The 19,904-nt window shown below is 42.5% G+C and overlaps 1 protein-coding gene across 2 annotated transcripts; it reads right to left on the bottom strand.

Annotated features, from left to right (window-relative positions):
• Window positions 1–44: 44 nt before the first annotated feature.
• On the bottom strand, window positions 45–17,910 carry LOC129814364 (septin-2B). Of its 2 annotated transcripts, none has more exons than XM_055867456.1 (13): window positions 17,631–17,910; window positions 16,713–16,752; window positions 15,653–15,767; window positions 8,514–8,600; window positions 8,201–8,324; window positions 7,800–7,934; window positions 7,598–7,715; window positions 7,242–7,343; window positions 6,917–7,062; window positions 6,446–6,562; window positions 5,239–5,299; window positions 4,903–5,000; window positions 45–1,485 (listed from the first exon to the last, which is right to left on the bottom strand). In XM_055867456.1, the coding sequence occupies exons 2-12, from the start codon at window positions 16,734–16,736 to the stop codon at window positions 4,914–4,916; spliced, it is 1,116 nt and encodes a 371-aa protein (XP_055723431.1). In that variant the 5' UTR covers window positions 16,737–16,752; window positions 17,631–17,910; the 3' UTR covers window positions 45–1,485; window positions 4,903–4,913. The 2 variants fall into 2 exon arrangements, with proteins under 2 accessions (XP_055723431.1, XP_055723433.1); XM_055867458.1 differs by having other exon boundaries at window positions 6,479–6,562; window positions 17,631–17,906.
• Between the last annotated feature and the right edge of the window lie 1,994 nt (window positions 17,911–19,904).

Raw genomic sequence — 19,904 nt, 5'->3', positions numbered from 1 at the left:
GGATTTTTGTTTTTGTAAAAGGACAAATGAAGCAAACTAGAATCTAGCTTTAATATAAACTTTATTACAAGATAGCATACCTCAAGGGTTTTATTTGATAGTCATTGGATAAAACAGCAGAAACTGGAATGTTAATAACTCTGACTTGGCTTGCATAGGATAGTGACACAATCGAACCAGGTCATCACAATGACCAGGCAAGCGGTCATAGCAACTAACTGGGCCTGTCCAACATCCATACGTCAGTCACTTTTCAGTCTTAACATTGACACTCAGCCATAAAGAATAGAAGGATATGGATATCATATTACACCATGTACAGCATGAACTCCACATCACTCTGGACGCACTTAATTCAATAAATCATCAATATTACTGGGGGCCACGAGGAAAAGCAAAGTCATTTTCGATGCATAAGCCTGGTCCGAACATCACAGTAATTCAATTTACTTGTAGTTCGCTAGGACTTTTGCCTAAAACATCAATTCACTTTGCAATATGTTAAAACCTGGAGGCTGTCATAAAGCGTCTCTGAGTAGGAGTGCTGATCTGGGATTGGGGTCCCCCGTCTATATAACCATATTCATTATGATCTAAAAGGCTGAACTGATCCTAGATTGCCCCTCCTACTCGGAGACACTTTACAGGCCCAGTATTCATAGAGGCACATGCAGTAAACACCAAGGTATGTCTCCTTCATTGGTTCAGGGCTACAGGATGACTGGGAAGGTCGCAGTGTCATGTATTTCAGTCACAACCAGTCGTTTCAACACAACGACACTTCAGACTGTTAAGAGCTGCATGCGAGAGAGTAGGAGAAAGAGAACACGGTCAACGAATCCTAGCAATAAGGAAACATCTTTATGCTGCTTTTCAAAAACTATAATTTAAAGATATTTTAACATTGGCATGACAACCACTAGAGAAAGAAAATTATTACAGTTTTAGCTGTACGGCTCCACGAAAGAGAAGAGCGCTGCTAACTTTCACAGTAAGTTGGCCTTTCCCACTCGTAACGCGGAGCCACAGTAAGTAACACGATCGACCGTTCATGAGTGGTTTTAGCAGAGGCAGAGTGCAAAGACAGTACTGAGGAGCAGCAGCAGCTTTTGGCTTTCTCAACAGCAAAAAAATGTAATAAAGAACAATGGTTCTATAATAAAAACATTTCCCTGGTTAAAAGAGTTATTCTTCATTTGGTGACTAACTGGCATGGTCCAGGGTCCAATAGAATGAAACAAATGAATAATGAGCAATATGGAATATTAGAAAGAAAATGTGTGTAAATATAAAAATGTAATACTTCTTAGATACAAAAACAAAAAATAAAGAATTCAAAATGATCCCAAGTAGGACTGAAATAAACAAAATATAGTGGGAAGCAGTATGAGACAAGGCCCAGTTATCTTGCTCTTGTTTTCGCTCCCTTCTCTTCTGCAATCCATCCATCTATCTCTAGTCAAGCTCAAAAGACAGCTTGAAAACCTGCAGGGAAAGACAAAAGTGATACATAAGGACTTATACTTCCTAATGTTGGATTTATTTGAATTCAGACTAAAAAGGGGCCAATAATTCTGATTGAGTACATCTGATGCCATCGTAAAGTATTCAGACCACTTGACTTTCCACATTTTGTTAGGTTACAGCCTTATTCAAAAGTGTTTAAAAAAAAGTTTAAGCCCCTTATCATTCTACACACAATACCCAATAATGACAAAGCAAAAACAGGCTTAGAGATGTTTGCTAATTCATATATAAAAAAGATAACTGAAATAAGACATTTACATAAGTATTCAGACCCTTTAGTCAGTACTTTGGTTTTAGCACCTTTGGGAGCGATTACAGCCTTGATTCTTCTTGGGTATGACGCTACAAGCTTGGCACACCTGTATTTGGGGAGTATCTCACATTATTCCCTGCAGATCCTTTCAAATCAGGTTGGATGGGTAGCGTTGCTGCACAGCTATTTTCAGGTCGCTCCTGATATGTTCGATCAGGTTATAGTCCGGGCTCTGGCTGGGCCACTCAAAGGCATTCAGAGACTTGTCCTGAAGCCACTCCTGCGTTGTAGTGAATGTGTGCTTAGGGTCGTGGCCCTGTTGGAAGGTGAACCTTCTCCCCAGTCTGAGGTCCTGAGCAGGTTTTCATCAAGGATCTCTGTACATTGCTGCGTTCATCTTTCCCTCGATCCTGACTAGTCTCCCTGTCCATGCAGCTGAAAGAAATCCCCACAGCATGATGCTGCCACCACCAAGTGTCACCGTAGGGTTGGTGCCAGGTTTCCTCCAGACTTGACACTTGGCATTCAGGCCAAAGAGCTCAATCTTGGTTTCATCAGATCAGAGAATATCTTGTTTCTCATGGTCTGAACGTCTTTAGGTGCCTTTTGGCAAACTCCAAGCGGGCTGTGATGTGCCTTTTACTGAGTGGCTTCCGTCTGGCCACTCTACCATAAAGGCCTGATTGGTGGAGTGCTGCAGAGATGGTTGTCCTTCTGGAAGGTTCTCCCTTCCCCACAGAGGAACTTTAGAGCTCTGTCAGTGACCATCGGGTTGTTGGTCACCTCCCTGACCAAGGCCCTTCACCGATTGCGCAGTTTGCCTGGGCGGCCAGCTCTTGCAAGAGTCTTGGTGGTTCCAAAATTCTACCATTTAAGAATGATGGAGGCCACTGTTCTTGGGGACCTTTAATGCTGCAGAAATGTTTTGGTACCCTTCCCCATATCTGTGCCTTGACACAATCCTGTCTCGGAGCTCTAGGGACAGTTCCTTCGACCCCATGGCTCAGTTTTTGCTCTGACATGCACTGTCAACTGTGGGACCTTATGTAGACAGACAGGCGTGGGCCTTTCCAAATCATGTCCAATCAATTGAATTGACCAATTCCAACCAAGTTGTAGAAACATCTTAAGGATGAGCAATGGAAACAGGATGCACCGGAGCTCAATTTAGAGTCTCATAGCAAACGGTTTAAATACAAGGTATATATTTTTTTGTTGTTGTACATTTGCAAACATTTTTTTTTTTTAACTGTTAAAAAATATATATATTTTATATAATATATAATATTTTATATATTTTAGAATAAGGCTGTAACGTAACAAAATGTGGAAAAAGGGGTCTGAATGCTTTCCTTAGGCAATGAACAAAAATATAACACGCAACACGTAGCGTCGGTCCCATGTTTCAGGAGTGAAATAAAAGTTGCCAGACATTTTCCATATGTACGAAAATAATCTACAATTTTGTGCACAAACTTGTTTACATCCTTGTTGGTGAGCATTTCTCCTTTGTCAAGATAATCCAGCCACCTAATAGGTGTGGCATATCAAGAAGTTGATTAAAACAACATTACACAGGTATAGCCAACCCGCCTCACAACCGCAGACCACGCGTAATCACACCAGCCTAGGACCTCCACATCTGGCTTCTCCACCTGCAGGATTGTCAGGGGGGGGGGAGCATTCCTATCTGTAATGAAGCAATTGTGGGGAAAACCAATTCTGATTGGCTGGGCCTGGCTCCAGTCATGTGAAATCCAGAGATTAGGGCCTAACTAATTTGTTTTAATTGACAGATTTCCTTCTATGAACTGTAACTCAGTAAAATCTTTGAAATTGCTGAATGTTGCGTCTATATTTTTGTTAAGTCTAGTAAAATCTGCAAGAGAAAATGTTTACCCCAAAAATAAAAACACTACCCACCCGTGACCCCAAACCCCACCCCCCCAAAAAAGAAGTTTGATAACCACCCCAGCCCCCCAGTAAATTGCGATCTGTGCAGTTGTGTCACATCTTGATGCCGCAGATGTCTCAAGTTGAGGGAGTGTGCAATTGGCATGCTGACTGCAGGAATGTTCAGAGCTGTTGCTAGAGAATTTAATGTTCATTTCTCTACCATAAGCTGCTTCCAATGTCGTTTTAGAGAATTTGACAGTACGTCCAACCGGCCTCACAATCGCAGACCACGTGTATGGCGTTGTGTGGGTGAGCGGTTTGCTGGTGTCAACGTTGTGAACAGAGTGTCCCATGCTGGCGGTGGGGTTACAGTATGGGCAGGCATAAGCTACAGAGAATGAACACAATTGCCTTTTATCAATGGCAATTTGAATACACAGAGATACTGTGATGAGATCCTGAGGCCCATTGTCGTGCTGTTCATCCGCCGCCATCACCTCATGTTTCAGCATGATAATGCCCCATGTCGCAAGGATCTGTACACAATTCCTAGAAGCTGAAATTGTCCCAGTTCTTCCATGGCCTGCATACTCAGACATGTTACCCATTGAGCATGTTTGGGATGCTCTGGATCAACATGTATGACAGCATGTTCCAGTTCCCGCCAATATCCAGCAACTTCACACAGCAATTGAAGAGGAGTGGGTCAACATTCCACAATCAACAGCATGATCAACTCTATGCAAAGGAGATGTGTCACGCTGCATGAGGCAAATGGTGGTCACACCAGATACTGTGGTTTTCTGATCCACACCCCTACTTTTATTTTTAAAGGTATATGTGACCAACAGTTACATATCTGTATTCTCAGTTATGTGAAATCCATAGATTAGGGCCTAATTAATTGATTTAAATTATTTCCTTCTATGAACTAACTCAGTAAAATCTTTGAAATGTTTGGTATATTGCATTTATATTTTTGTTCAGTATAGTAATAAAAAATATATACCACCTAGCAGACACTTTTATCCAAAGAGACATACCGTCGAGCAAGTTCAAATCATTTGTGTGTATTTTGATTACTACAGGTGTTGAACCCACAACCATGGCACTGCACACGCTTACCAACTGAGCCATACAGGTCCACAATATACCATAGTGTACATTTGAGTTTTCATAACACGGGTTTGCTGTGTTTAGTGTCAAAATGGACGTGTTGTTCTTACCGTGGTGAGTGTCACACATGCTGGCCGTCTCCTGCTCCATCAGGCTTAATCTGCATCTGGGCCTGCATCTTGGTAATCATCTCCTGCATTCTCCTCAGCTGCACAGAACAAAATAAACATAACATTAATACCAAAATGTAGATCACTGACTACCTGGATACACCCCCCCCCCCTCCATAAAACAACCACCCATATCACATGGAATAAACTTACTGCAGTCCACGTAAGAGTGAGGTAATGTGAATGGGCTATTCAAAATAGTGATATTTGAATGGAAGTATTAGGGTAGTGTGAGTGGTAGGTGGTGAGAGGGATATGAATGCTTAGCTATCCCACCTCAGCCTCCTTCTCCTGCAGGATCATGTCCTTGTCCATTTCCTCCGGCTCCGGTCCCTTCCTGTAACACGGACACAGGTTTGTTGAGTTAGGCTCTTTAGGCTAAAAGGCACAATCATTGGGGAGACCTGCCATAAATATCCACTGGAAATCTCATACATTTCAAGTTATTATATAGTTTGTGCATTCAGAAGAAAATACAGTATTCAAAAGTATTCATTGTCATTCATAGAATCAGCAGAAAGGTGGAGGAGTGAAAACTGATGTGCATAGGGGGTCTCCGGAAGACAGTTTGGTAAATCCCCACATCTGGTGGTTGTGTGTGTGGTGCAGTTTCTAGCTTTCTAGTATTTAAGCAGACGTGACGAAAGCAACACTTAGAAAGTAGAAAGAGCCAGAGGTAAATTAGTGATAGAGAGAGAAAGAACGGATTGGGGGTAGAAAAGTGTGTGTTAAAGTGAAAGAGGGCAAGCTGCAGAAGCAAGAAGAGAGCAGCAAGGTTGGGAGACAGGGAGGATAGTAGTACCTCCAACAGTCCACTCAGAGGATTGGACAGACCAGACCACCATCATTGGGCTGATGGTGAGCCAATAGGAAGGCAGTAAAATCTCTCCCTTCTCCTGGATTGGCTATAGAGGAAGGTCTCAAAGAATCCAAAGGGTCCACACTCCTAGAGTTGAATGATACCCATACTACTACTACAACAACCAAACTATATACTGGTTAAAAACCCATAGCACACTACAAAATAAAACAGCACACGGACTATACATGCCTAACTCAAACCCACTACCAAGGTCAAATTGCTGTAGAATGTACATCCAAAATTATAATTAGTTTTTCCAACTTAAATTGTTTTTTTTCAACAATGTAATATTAATGAACACATGGAGATTTACTTTCAATGCTGACTATCACCGAATCCCTTCTTGATAGACATTAACACAAGATAAGTGGAACTGGCTGACTGAGACACTATTAGTTACCCATCTATTGTCTTAGCCAGATAAGTCAATCAAATCCAAGAAAGCCACACATGAGTCTTGTGTTACAAATGTCTCAACACTGTATCAACCTGCTCTGTTATATTTAGCTGTGTATGTGGCATTAAGCCTTTCTGTGTCTTTGGTTGTATATTACATAACTGCGTATGGGAAGTTTGGGGAAGGTAGGGTACAGAAAGGCAAGCAGACAGACCGGTACGTACGCAGGAGACAGAACGTAACCATGAGAGGACAACCTTCCGCCTCGTTTGAGGCGCTCCGAACGGAAATTCTCGTAGTGTAGGTCCTGGGTCACCTCCTGCAGGTCCTGCATGTGGGTGCTGTAGATGGATAGGTGTCAGTCGATCAAATCAAGCACTAAACCAACCACTCAACTCAAGATCGTCATAAGCGCAACACCAAGCAGTATGTGAGACGGGACACCCACTGCTCATGACTGACATTTAATGGATTGACAACATATTATACAACTGACATAGCTTATGTAGTATAAGCCGAATCAACCATAAACACTCAATTAAAAATAGCCATTAGCCACTATTTCAAGTCGGGATTCTCAAGCTGCTATTCAATTCTGCTTGAAGCTGCTATTCAAGTCTAATATATGAAGAAGCCAGAGCGAGCCCCACCGGGGATATGACCCAGTGCAGGCGGTCGCTCTCCCACCCACTCACATGAGCATGGTGCGTAGCTTGAGGAAGTCGTTGTGCTCGGGGTTCTCCACCTCCACCACACCCCAGGGATACAGGCGACCCCGCACCTTCTTCCCCTTGGCCTCGATCTGCTGGTTGGAGCCAACCACCGCAAAGGGAATACTGGCCTGGAGGGAGGAGAGAGCAGGTGCTGACGGTCAAAACAGATAGCATGTTTGCGATGGTGGTGATTGCATACCATTCTGAGCTTATTTGTAAAGATGTATGTTTCCAATACTGTATGCTGAAATGACATATGGGGTTCAGAATCCTTAGGACCGAGTCTAGAAAAGGTGGATGGGATTACTTTGAGAATCCTTGTCTGCTCCTTGAAGTCCTCGTCCTCGTCAGACTCCGCGTCGGGGAGGTGGTATATCTTGATGCCGTGCTCATCAATCTCATCCAGAATCTACAGCCACACAGGAATATGGAGGATATATACATAATTTGGGCTATTTACTAAAGCTGTGCTTTAACTATTAAATTGAATATACATTACTTTATTAATCCACAGAGGGATTATTTACATACAGGCAGTCCATGGGTGCAGTTGTATCATATGAAAGGAAGATCACTACATCTACACCCCTTGCACGAGATGACTTAAAAACGTTCTCCCATTGTATACTTTTGAGAATCAGGTTGAGCTATAACGTCTCCTACCCTGCGCTTGAGCCTCTCCCTCTCTCTCAGGGTGAGTGTGTCGGCCTTGGCGATGACAGGGACCACGTTGACTTTGTTGTGGATGGCCTTCATGAACTGTACATCCAGAGGCTTCAGCCTGAGAGGGAGAGAAAGGGAGAGCGCGTAAGAACTGGGGGGAGTACTCGGTGAATTAGAAAGTACATGTTGAACAGGTGAGTACCCATGGCCTAACGGGGAGATAAAGTAGAAGCAGCAGTGGACGCGGTTGTCCACGATGTGCCGTCGGTTCAGACCACTCTCGTCGTGGAGGTAGCGCTCAAACTGGTCGTCGATGTAGGCGATGATGGTGCTGAAACTGGAGGAGAAACGAGAAGCAGCGGCCGTTAGAAAAGCCAACCCATATAACACTGTATGACATGAATAGAGCAATGGAAACTGATATTTTAGATATAGGGGTATCGTCCATGCAAAACTAAGCTTAAACTTTTAGAAAGGGAACAATCCCTTAAAATTAAAAAATATATATATATTTTTTAAACTATAAAAATGTTTGTCCAACTATATTCCAACAATAAAAACAATTTCAATGTTGGACAAAAGAGGTGGTGGGCAGTGGACTACCAGTCCTGGCTGTTGATGGCGTCGCCGTAGCCGGGTGTGTCCACCACAGTGAGGCGGAGCTTCACCCCTCTCTCCTCGATCTCAACCGTAGATGCCTCGATCTGAACCGTGCGCTCAATCTTCTCTGTGGGACAAAATTAAAAGGAGACCAGGGGGAGAGGAAAAGTTGAGGTACTCTTGAGGCCACTGACTAAATGAGGGGCGATTTGGTGTAAATTGTTTAAAATGACTCCCATTAGGTTATGTAGGAAGAAATTGGGTTTTGATAGTTAGCGGAAAGTTTGGCCTTGGTGTATGTGTGTATAACCATTACCTGCTGCTCCGGGGATCACTCTCTCTGGGTAGAGATCCGTAAGGAACAGACTGTTGATGAGGGTGGACTTCCCCAGGCCAGACTCACCTAAACAGAACACACAGAATCATCAATATTTTAAAAATCATCCCATCATAAAAAAAAAGAGACTAAAAATTAAATAGAACAGACCATTGTGCCTGTATGGCAATATACCCAATATATATCTGTTCATAACAGATTACTTTTGAGCCTACGAACCACAAATACTACAAGAATCTACAGTTAGATGTGTGCAGGGTGTTCCTTTTTCCACAATACACCCAATAGTTGGACAATGGGCACACTACATTTGCAGCCAAGTATCTTCCTACACATTAGGCCTCATAGCGTGGGAAATGCATTAACCTCGCAGTAAAACAAGACACACATTTTCCTTAGTCCTAAACGCAACAAGCTCAAGTGAAGGGTCGCTGCTTCCCCAATCAAAAGCCCTGGATTAACACAGATGTACGCGCTAAACTAAAGGACACAGCTACCGCACACAAAAGGTAAATTTAGGAACAAGGTGAACAATATAGGAACAAGGTTAAAAACCTATTACACCGGTTCCGACGCTCAATGCATGTAGCAGGGGCTACAGTCCATTACAGATTACAAATGTAGACCTAGCCGTGATTTATTCAACGATGCCTCTACCAGACGAACACAATGAATTTTAGGCACGCTTTGACAAAAAACACCAAACTGTGCACGAGGGCCCCCGCCATCCTAGATGACTAGGTGATCTCGCGCTCCGAGGGTGACACGACTAAGGTTTAACACTCCCAAAGCTATGGGGCCAGACGATAATCCAGGGCACGTTCTCAGAGCATTCGCAGTCCAGCTGGCAGGCATCGTCAAACTCCTACTACCCAAACAGATCTACAGACGATACAATCTAAACTGCACTCCACACTGCGCTCTCCCACCTAGAGAAGAGGAATACTGATGTGAGAACGCTGTTCATCGACTACAGCTTAGCGTGAAACACCATAGTGCCCTCCAAGCACGGGACCCTGAGACTGAACACCTCCATCTGCAACTGGATCCTGGACTTCCTGACCCCTGGTGGTGAGAGTAGGCTGTTGCCCTGGCAGTGTGGTGCCAGGGCAACAGGATGATGGACTACAATAAACAGGGGGGCATACACCCATCCACAGGCCGCAGTGGAGGGTCAAGAGCTTCAAGTTCCTGTGTCCACATCACTGTGGACTTAACATGGTCCTCTCACACCAGAACAGTCGTGAAGGCATGGCAACGCATCTTCTCCCACAGGAGTCTGAAACTATTTGGCATGGCCCCTCAGATGGCACGGCAACTGCACCATCTGCGACAGGAAGACCCTATAGAAGGCGGTGCGGACAGCCCAGCGCATCACTGGGGGTGAGCTCCCAGCCATTCAGGAAATGCATGCCAGTTGCTGTCTGAGAAATGTCGGGAAAATTGCCAAAGACTACAGCCACCTGAGACATGGACTGTTCTCCATGCATCCGTCTGGCAGGCAGTCCTGGTGAATCAAGACTCAGACTAACAGACTCCTAAACAGCTTCTATCCCCTGCCCATAACACTGTTATAGTGCTAACAACTACTGATCTCCCTCAGACTATCCACACTGACTATGCCCATCCACAGGCATCAACCCACTCAGACAACCTACGCTGCTGCGAAAAAGATTATTGATTAGATGCATTACCCCATTACCCTGCTGTCCACAGATTATTGATTCCCATTACCTTTATTATTTATCCTGCTACTGGTCACTATTACATGTCGGGCTGGGTGATATATTTAATTAATTTGAATGTATGTTTAAGCGCAATGTTCCAAACCAATGTATTGGAAGAATCTAGGTTTGAATTCATGAGTGTGTCTTTTTGGTCTCGTATCATTTGCTCCTTTACCACTCGCACAGGTAGCCCACTGTCTTCCATCTGTTTTACGGAAACAAGCACTGTAATATAGAAATATGGACATGTGGGAACCCTAACCCTATAAAAAGCCGTGTATCAATTTAACATTTTGTTTACTGAAAATGATTTCTCGCCGATATGAAAGTTATGGTCCTTATGCAAAACCGTACCGCAAGCGTTGCGTGTTAATGTAAAAAACTCCCCTCTACACAAGACACATGACTGTGTAATGTAATGGAACTGAGTCACGATGAAAGGCTAGAGAGATTGTTTATGAGACCGTGGACATTTTCTATAGTCCCTGCTACCAGAAGTTGGTCATTATTAGTGGTTGTGCATGGTTCAGGCAAAACAAAATGTTACTTTCATAGACAAGACTTGAAAGCCAGATCAGTGAATGCAAAAAAAGCAGGTTAAACTATTTTGATATAATTTAATTATTTTTAGTGGGTCCTAAGGTTGAAGGCTTATATTTAGCCTAGATATCATTTTACAAGCCCTAAATTCATTAGATTATTGCAGCTGTTTGAAATGCAGTGTATTGATCTTTAATTGTGTAACAAAGCTTTGGCCTATTTAGAGAAATAAATTTTTTTTAACTAAAAATAGATCTACATTGTGAAATCGCCAATAAGTTGTTGTTTTTTTTAAACACACAAAAAACAAGAGTTTAGGCCATATCACCCAGTCCTATTTACATGTATATATTACCATAAGTATTTATATATTCCTCAACCATTCCGGTACTCCTGCACATTGAATAAGGTACTGGCACTGAATTTTACAGTGGCTTTGGAAAGTATTCAGACACCTTGACTTTTTCCACATTTTGTTACAGGCTTAAATAAAAATCCTCAGCAATGTAAACACAACACCCCATAATGACAAAGCGAAAGCAAGTTTTTTTTAAATGTTTGCAAATGTATCAAAAATAAACAACTGAAATACCTTTACATAAAGTTCAGACCCTTTGCTATAAGACTTGAAATGGAGCTCAGGTGCATCCTGTTTCTATTGATCATCCTTGAGATGTTTCTATAACTTGATTGGAATCCACCTGTGGTAAATTCAATTGATTGGACATGGTTTGGAAAGGCACACGCCTGTCTGTATAAGGTCCCACAGTTGACAGTGCATGTCAGAGCAAAAACCAGGCCATGAAGTCAAAGGAATTGTCCGTAGAGCTCCGAGACAGGACTGTGTCGAGGTACAGATCTGGGGAAGGGTACCAAAAAAAATTCTGCAGCATTGAAGGTCCCCAAGAACACAGTGGCTTCCATCATTCTTAAATGGAAGAACCACCAAGACTCTGCCTAGAGCTGGCTGCCCGGCCAAACTGAGCAATCAGGGGAGAAAGGCCTTGATCAGGGAGGTGACCAAGAACGCGATGAGCTCTAGAGTGTCTCTGTGGAGATGGGAGAACCTTCCAGAAGAACAACCATCTCTGCAGCACTCCACCAATCAGGCCTTTATGGTAGAGCGGCCAGACGGAAGCCAATCCTCAGTAAAAGGAACATGACAGCACGCTTGGAGTTTGCCAAAAGGCACCTAAAGACTCTCAGACCATGAGAAACAAGATTATCTGATCTGATGAAACCAAGATTGAGGTCTTTGGCCTGAATGCCAAGCGCCACGTCTGGAGGAAACCTGGCACCATCCCTATGGTGAAGCATGGTGGAGGCAACATCATGCTGTGGGGATGTTTTTCAGCTGTAGGGACTGGGAGACTAGTCAGGATCGAGGGAAAGATGAACGGAGCAAAGTGCTGAGAGATCCTTGATGAAAACTTGCTCCAGAGCGCTCAGGACCTCCGACTGGGGCAAAGGTTCACCTTCCAAATGGACAACGACGCTAAGCATACAGCCAAGACAATGCAGGAGTGGCTTCAGGACAAGTCTCTGAATGTCCTTGAGTGGCCCAGCCAGAACCTGGACTTGAACCCGATCGAACATCTCTGGAGACCTGAAAATAGCTGTGAAGCAATGCTCCCCATCCAACCTGACAGAGCTTGAGAGGATCGGCAGAGAAGAATTGGAGAAACTCCACAAATACAGGTGTGCCAAGCTTGTAGCGTCATACCCAAGAAGACTCGAGGCTGTAATCACTGCCAAAAGGTGCTTCAACAAAGTACTGAGTAAAGGGTCTGAATACTTACGTAAATGTAATTCTTACATTTTTTTAAAAACCTCTTTTTGCTTTGTCATAATGGGGTATTGTGTAGATTGAGAAAAAACAATTACTTTTTTATTTTAAATAAGGCTGTAAAGTTTGTTTTTTTTTTAATGGAAAAGTGAAGGGGTCTGAATACTTTCCGAATGCACTGTATATACACTTGCATTCTCGTGTATTTAACTGTCATCGTAGTTCTTGTGTGGCTTTATTCATAATTGTATTTGTTATTCTGTTCTCTATTCAGCAGCAGCAGAGGCCTGTCCAGTGCTGAGCTGCCCCTCAGGCACACATTCCACTCTGGTTTATTTTAAGGCAGAGGGATGACTGTACAATAGGGCCCCCCTCCTCCCCCACACAGACATGGAGGGAGAAGAGAGAAAGGACAACCATTTCACACGGTTAAACCAGAGGACCCAGAGACGCCCAGCCTCCATCCGTTTATTTAGAGTCTGGACTCACAACAGTGACCTAAACAGGGGCCTCTGACATGATCCTACACATATCCCACTCTCTCAGATACAAACACTCTGGCACACACGTATGCTGGACATGCATAAACTCACGTTAAAAACTCAAAAAGGAAATGAAGCGATCTGGAACAGTGGTTACTGGCAAATTTTTAGGGAGGGTGGGAAATGTTATTTGTGAGGAGAGGCTATGGGAAAAAGAAATGTCTGCATTTGTCAACTAGCTAACTGTCCGGGCACATGCTCAAATAAGTCACATTCCATTCTGTCGACAGCATGAAGTGATAGCTTAAATATTTAGAACAAACAAGGCCAAATACCATTTTTTTCTGTTAAAGATATATAGAATGTTAGCTTGTTTCTTTGTCTATCCTCCCAACTCAAAATTAATCAAGGAAATGCATAGTGGGTTGTCATGAGACCAGTATTGCGATATTCTGAAGTATTGTGGCAAAGACACAAAACATGAAGCTGATTTAATTTCTTGAGGAAAACAGTCCTAATATTAGAAACAAACAGCATTATTTTGTCACCTAGAGTCACATGTTTATTTTGCAAGCTATAACACAATATACACTGCTCAAAAAAATAAAGGGAACACTTAAACAACACAATGTAACTCCAAGTCAATCACACTTCTGTGAAATCAAACTGTCCACTTAGGAAGCAACACTGATCGACAATAAATTTCACATGCTGTTGTGCAAATGGAATAGACAAAAGGTGGAAATAATAGGCAATTAGCAAGACACCCCCAATAAAGGAGTGGTTCTGCAGGTGGTGACCACAGACCACTTCTCAGTTCCTATGCTTCCTGGCTGATGTTTTGGTCACTTTTGAATGCTGGCGGTGCTCTCACTCTAGTGGTAGCATGAGACGGAGTCTACAACCTACACAAGTGGCTCAGGTAGTGCAGTTCATCCAGGATGGCACATCAATGCGAGCTGTGGCAAGAAGGTTTGCTGTGTCTGTCAGCGTAGTGTCCAGAGCATGGAGGCGCTACCAGGAGACAGGCCAGTACATCAGGAGACGTGGAGGAGGCCGTAGGAGGGCAACAACCCAGCAGCAGGACCGCTACCTCCGCCTTTGTGCAAGGAGGTGCACTGCCAGAGCCCTGCAAAATGACCTCCAGCAGGCCACAAATGTGCATGTGTCAGCATATGGTCTCACAAGGGGTCTGAGGATCTCATCTCGGTACCTAATGGCAGTCAGACTACCTCTGGCGAGCACATGGAGGGCTGTGCGGCCCCACAAAGAAATACCACCCCACACCATGACTGACCCACCGCCAAACCGGTCATGCTGGAGGATGTTGCAGGCAGCAGAACGTTCTCCACGGCGTCTCCAGACTCTGTCACGTCTGTCACATGTGCTCATGTGCTCAGTGTGAACCTGCTTTCATCTGTGAAGAGCACAGGGCGCCAGTAGCGAATTTGCCAATCTTGGTGTTCTCTGGCAAATGCCAAACGTCCTGCACGGTGTTGGGCTGTAAGCACAACCCCCACCTGTGGACGTCGGGCCCTCATACCACCCTCATGGAGTCGGTTTCTGACCGTTTGAGCAGACACATGCACATTTGTGGCCTGCTGGAGGTCATTTTGCAGGGCTCTGGCAGTGCACCTCCTTGCACAAAGGCGGAGGTAGCGGTCCTGCTGCTGGGTTGTTGCCCTCCTACGGCCTCCTCCACGTCTCCTGATGTACTGGCCTGTCTCCTGGTAGCGCCTCTATGCTCTGGACACTACGCTGACAGACACAGCAAACCTTTTTGCCACAGCTCGCATTGATGTGCCATCCTGGATGAACTGCACTACCTGAGCCACTTGTGTGGGTTGTAGACTCCGTCTCATGCTACCACTAGAGTGAGAGCACCGCCAGCATTCAAAAGTGACCAAAACATCAGCCAGGAAGCATAGGAACTGAGAAGTGGTCTGTGGTCACCACCTGCAGAATCACTCCTGTTTTGGGGGGTGTCTTGCTAATTGCCTATAATTTCCACCTTTTGTCTATTCCATTTGCACAACAGCATGTGAAATTTATTGTCAATCAGTGTTGCTTCCTAAGTGGACAGTTTGATTTCACAGAAGTGTGATTGACTTGGAGTTACGTTGTGTTATTTAAGTGTTCCCTTTATTTTTTTGAGCAGTGTATATTTTCCATAAAGTACGTTTTTATAGGACCATAGAGTTTAGACTAATTCCTGTTAAAAAAAATTGCCATGGAAAATCTGATATCATAGTATTGTGATACTGGTATCGTGACAACCCTATTAATGTGCTTTGCTTGCTGTTATATTCCTAAAATGGTTATGGTCCGACAAACCTGTGTGAACATTATCATTTTGGCACACATCCGCTTTGAGGGCCAAAACTCATCTCTACTAAAGTGAGAAAAAAACTGCAGCAAGAAAATGGCTGACACTCACCGACAAGCAAAGACACAAAGTGATTTTGTGCAAAGCTCGAACAACTGGTGTAGACGTTCTGTCTAAGGCTAGATACTACATATGAACAATACTCTCAAAACAAAAACACCAGACATTACTTAAGTTTCAAATATCATGACACTCACCAACTACCATGAGGGTGAACTCAAAGCCCTTTTTGACCGACTTGCGGTGCACCTGGTTGGGCAGGTTGGCAAAGCCCACATACCCCGGGGTCTCTGGGTTGGTGAACTGACCCTGCTGTAATACATGAGACAACAACATGAGCATCTGAGTCATTCAACTCAGGAATACCATCATTTAAACTTTGGCATGGGCTGTGTAAATCACAGAAGCAAAGATTAAAACCAGCAATTAGGCCACTACACAAAAGAAACAGCTGTCCACGAATGACCTTTGGATGAGGTGACTGTCTTGTCTCTGCCATCTTTTGCAAAAACATTATTGCCCTAATAAGCCTGCACGTAACCAGGGAGAATAGAATGTGCAGTCTAACCAAAGTGTTTCAAGGTTATGCCTAGACCCATCTTTTCAGCTTATAAAACAGATGTAAGGAAGGAGCATATATTACATTACATCTAGAGCAGCAGATAGCCTAGTAACCAGTAACCGAAAGGTCGCTGGTTCGAATACCCGAGCAGACATGGTGAAATATATCACCGATGTGCCCTTGAGCAAGGCACTTACCCCAATTTACTCCAGGGGTGCCATACTACTATGGCTGCCCCTGTAAAACAAAATTGTACTGCACATGTGGTGTATGTGACAAAATATTTGTTTTATCTCTATAATATAGCTAGGCTAAGTTCATACATTGGAGTGTTCTCATTTCAACCCAGGTCAAGGCACAACAGTGAGTCATGAAGAAAGCAGCTGCCTGGAAGCTGGCAGCATCTGCTAGCGTGGCCATGCATTCTGTAATTAAGTCTCTCTCTGGTAAGATGACTATACACAATATTTGCATCCTCTATGCGCAATTGTTGTTGTTTTTTAAAACTCAATGTCTGTAATGGTTTAATTCTAATAAATCCTGATTTCCCAAAGCAGATTCACATCCGGTTTATATAGGCCTATTCAAAATAAGCTCCCTCTGAAATCATTATTGGACAGCCTGACAGTATTACTTAGATTAGATGAACTGAGAGGAAGCAAGCATCCTCTTATCATACTGGATCGGGAACGTACCTTAATTTTTTCAGCCTGAGACATTTTGCACTCTTTCAACCTGCCAGAGAACAGAGAACATTACATGTCAACTGTAACGTACTCCTGGTTTTTTTAGCAGAGCATGCAAATACTATATCAATAAGCCTGGCAATTACTTGAAGAGAATGACGAGGGTACACTAACAAAATGGAGGATAGCCTACCTACATGATTTAGAGGACCGTGAGACAGGAAGTCTGCTTTTTGCTCAATGATGACTTTCCGAAATATCTAACCACAAATAACTGACAGCCTTCCCTTCCAAAGACGTTGTTACACGCTTTGACTTCACAGATGCATGTACACAAGTTGGATTTAACTTGAATTGAATTCAACTTTCCATTATGTCCTTTTATTTAGTTAGCGACTTTTCTATTACAGTATACCTAAAAAAAAAAGCTTGAAGCGATAACAAAACGTCATACAGTTAGTTAGCGCACTAACTGCTCTCTGAACTTTTTTTTTCAACGCCGAGCATTGGAAGTCTGAAAAAAAACTAACGTTAGGTGTTGAAAGCGCTGTCCCAAATAATTAAATACGACTAAATATTGCAGTTACCTTAAATATGCCTAGTTAATTTAACGCTAGTAATAAATCACAAAACATGATCTTATCAACACCTTCAAGCTAGCTAGCAAACAACTATTTCAAACCGGGCTGTGTAGACACTGTAAATTGATTACTGTATCACAGGGTTCAAATGGTAGCTAGCCAACACTGACTATTAAACGGGCGAGGTGTCTAAACGCAAGCCTTGGAAACTAGCCAACTAATTAGCAAGTAGCTAGCTACTTTGCTAACAAGCTATTTGGGATGCGGTAGAAAGTTAAAGCAACGTATCTTATTCAACCAGACAGTTAAAAATGTCATGAATATGGCTAATAAATACAATATTTACCGTTTCGATTGTCACTGGAAGAAAACCGTGTGGATTGGGTGCATAAATACAGTCATTGGTTTGGAGGCCGGACTGGCGAACAACACCTCAAATTCCGGATCTTCTTCAGCACAGGGACCAGAATGCATTGGGCGTTGACTGTCCTCAAATAGACCCTCTAATAAAGAATTGATTTTTCTTATCAATAAAATTGAACACATGTAATTCTACTACCAACGATTTTCTTTACAATTTGTAATACAACTGCTATTCATCAAAACCATCGTCATCGCCAACCATCATCATCATACAGCACTTCACAAACAATCTAAACTCATCATGAGGGGCCCAATCGCTTAAATACCGACATCCATCCACACCACATAGAGACAAAACCTTTTACTGGCAGCAGAGCGATAAACACATTTTTATCCTTGAGAGTTAATTTCGTGCAATTCTACACATTTTGCCATGGGGTGACAATTTCACATAATTATACTAATTTTGCCATGCAACCTGGTCTCATACACTAGATGTTACGTAGTACAGTAAATCCAGGTCTCATACACTAGACATTACATAGTAAATCCAGAACATACAAATTAATATGACATGTTAATTTTGATATGGTTACATAAGACAGGTTACTGAAGGCAAAAACAAAAGGAAGATGGGAGGGTGAGTGTGTAACACGGACAACGTTTGCATTTGAGCTAACTGCTTGCTACTTTTCAACTACTTAACATGTTAGCTAACCCTTCCCCTAACCCTTTTAGCTAACCCTAACCTTAACACCTAGCCTTGCTAACGTTAGCCAGCTAGCTACCTAGCTAACTTTAGCAACAAATTTGAATTGTAACATCATACGGTTTGCAAATTCTTAACTTATTGTTTGCTTTGCTAATTCGCAACATATTGTACGAAATTGCAATTCATAACATATTGTATGAATTGCAACTTGTAACATATCTTACGGAATGGATGACAGACATCCACAAATTAATACAAACCATACGAAACATAACAAAGTGTAATTAAAGGAGTATTCTGGTTTTACTTACAAAATAATACGAAATGCTCTGAAAACAGGTTGTGCCATGGGACAGAGAGGACAATTTGCTTTGTTACAGCTAATGTCCTGCAATTCTACACATTTTGTCATTGGGTGGTGAAAAATGTTAGCAATTTTTAATATGATTTCTGAGTGAGACTGACGAACAAACTAATGGGGGCCCTCCAGACGGTAATTTAACCATGATAACCAAATTTCTAAATTTTACTTTGTGTGTTCTACTATTCTAACTCGCAACAGTAAATTGGAACCACGACTGAGTTCCAATTTTTTTAAATAAAATTTGTTCTGGGCCTTCAAAATGGGGTGCAGACCGCCAGTTGCCCATCTCTGAGGTAGAAAGCAATTTCAAGTCAAATCAAATCCATTTTTATTGGTCACATACACGTGTTTAGCAGATGTTATGCGGGTGTAGCGAAATGCTTGTGTTTCTAGCTCCAACAGTGCAGTAATATCTAACAATATCACAACAATACATACAAATCTAAAGTAAATGAACAGGATTAAGAATATATATATATATATATATATATATATATATATATATATATATATATATATTTCACCTTTATTTAACCAGGTAGGCCAGTTGAGAACAAGTTCTCATTTACAACTGCGACCTGGCCAAGATAAAGCAAAGCAGTGCGACAAAAACAACAACAGAGTTACACAAACAAACGTACAGTCAGTAACACAATAGAAGAAGAAGAAAAAATATATATATTTGAACGAGCAATGTCAGAGCGGCATAGGCATAGACTGAGATACAGTAGAATAGAATAGAATACAGTACATACATATGAGATGAGTAATGCAAAATATGTAAACATTATTAAAGTGGCCAGTGATTTTAAGTCTATGTATAAAGTGCAACAGCCTCTAATGTGCTAGGGATGGCTATTTAATAGTCTGATGGGCTTGAGATAGGAGCTGTTTTTGAGTCTCTCGGTCCCAGCTTTGATGCACCTGTACTGACCTCGCCTTCTAGGAGGGTGAACAGGCAGTGGCTCAGGTGGTTGTTGTCCTTGATTATCTTCTATATCTAATAGGATTGATTATGGGCCTACTAATAATAATACTAGCCCATTATTTGAAAAAGATAGGCATGAGCCTTCAAAATGGGTAACAAAAAATGGAATAAAACTGCCCAACAACTAGGCCTATAAATACATACTTTAACCAATCTAAGCCACCTACAGTGCCACATCATCATCAGGTAGGTG

Source organism: Salvelinus fontinalis, chromosome 17 (assembly GCF_029448725.1).
Source record: "Salvelinus fontinalis isolate EN_2023a chromosome 17, ASM2944872v1, whole genome shotgun sequence".
NCBI lineage: Eukaryota > Metazoa > Chordata > Actinopteri > Salmoniformes > Salmonidae > Salvelinus > Salvelinus fontinalis.
Note: the sequence above shows the minus strand (reverse complement) of the source record. Positions and strands in the feature narration are given on the sequence as shown.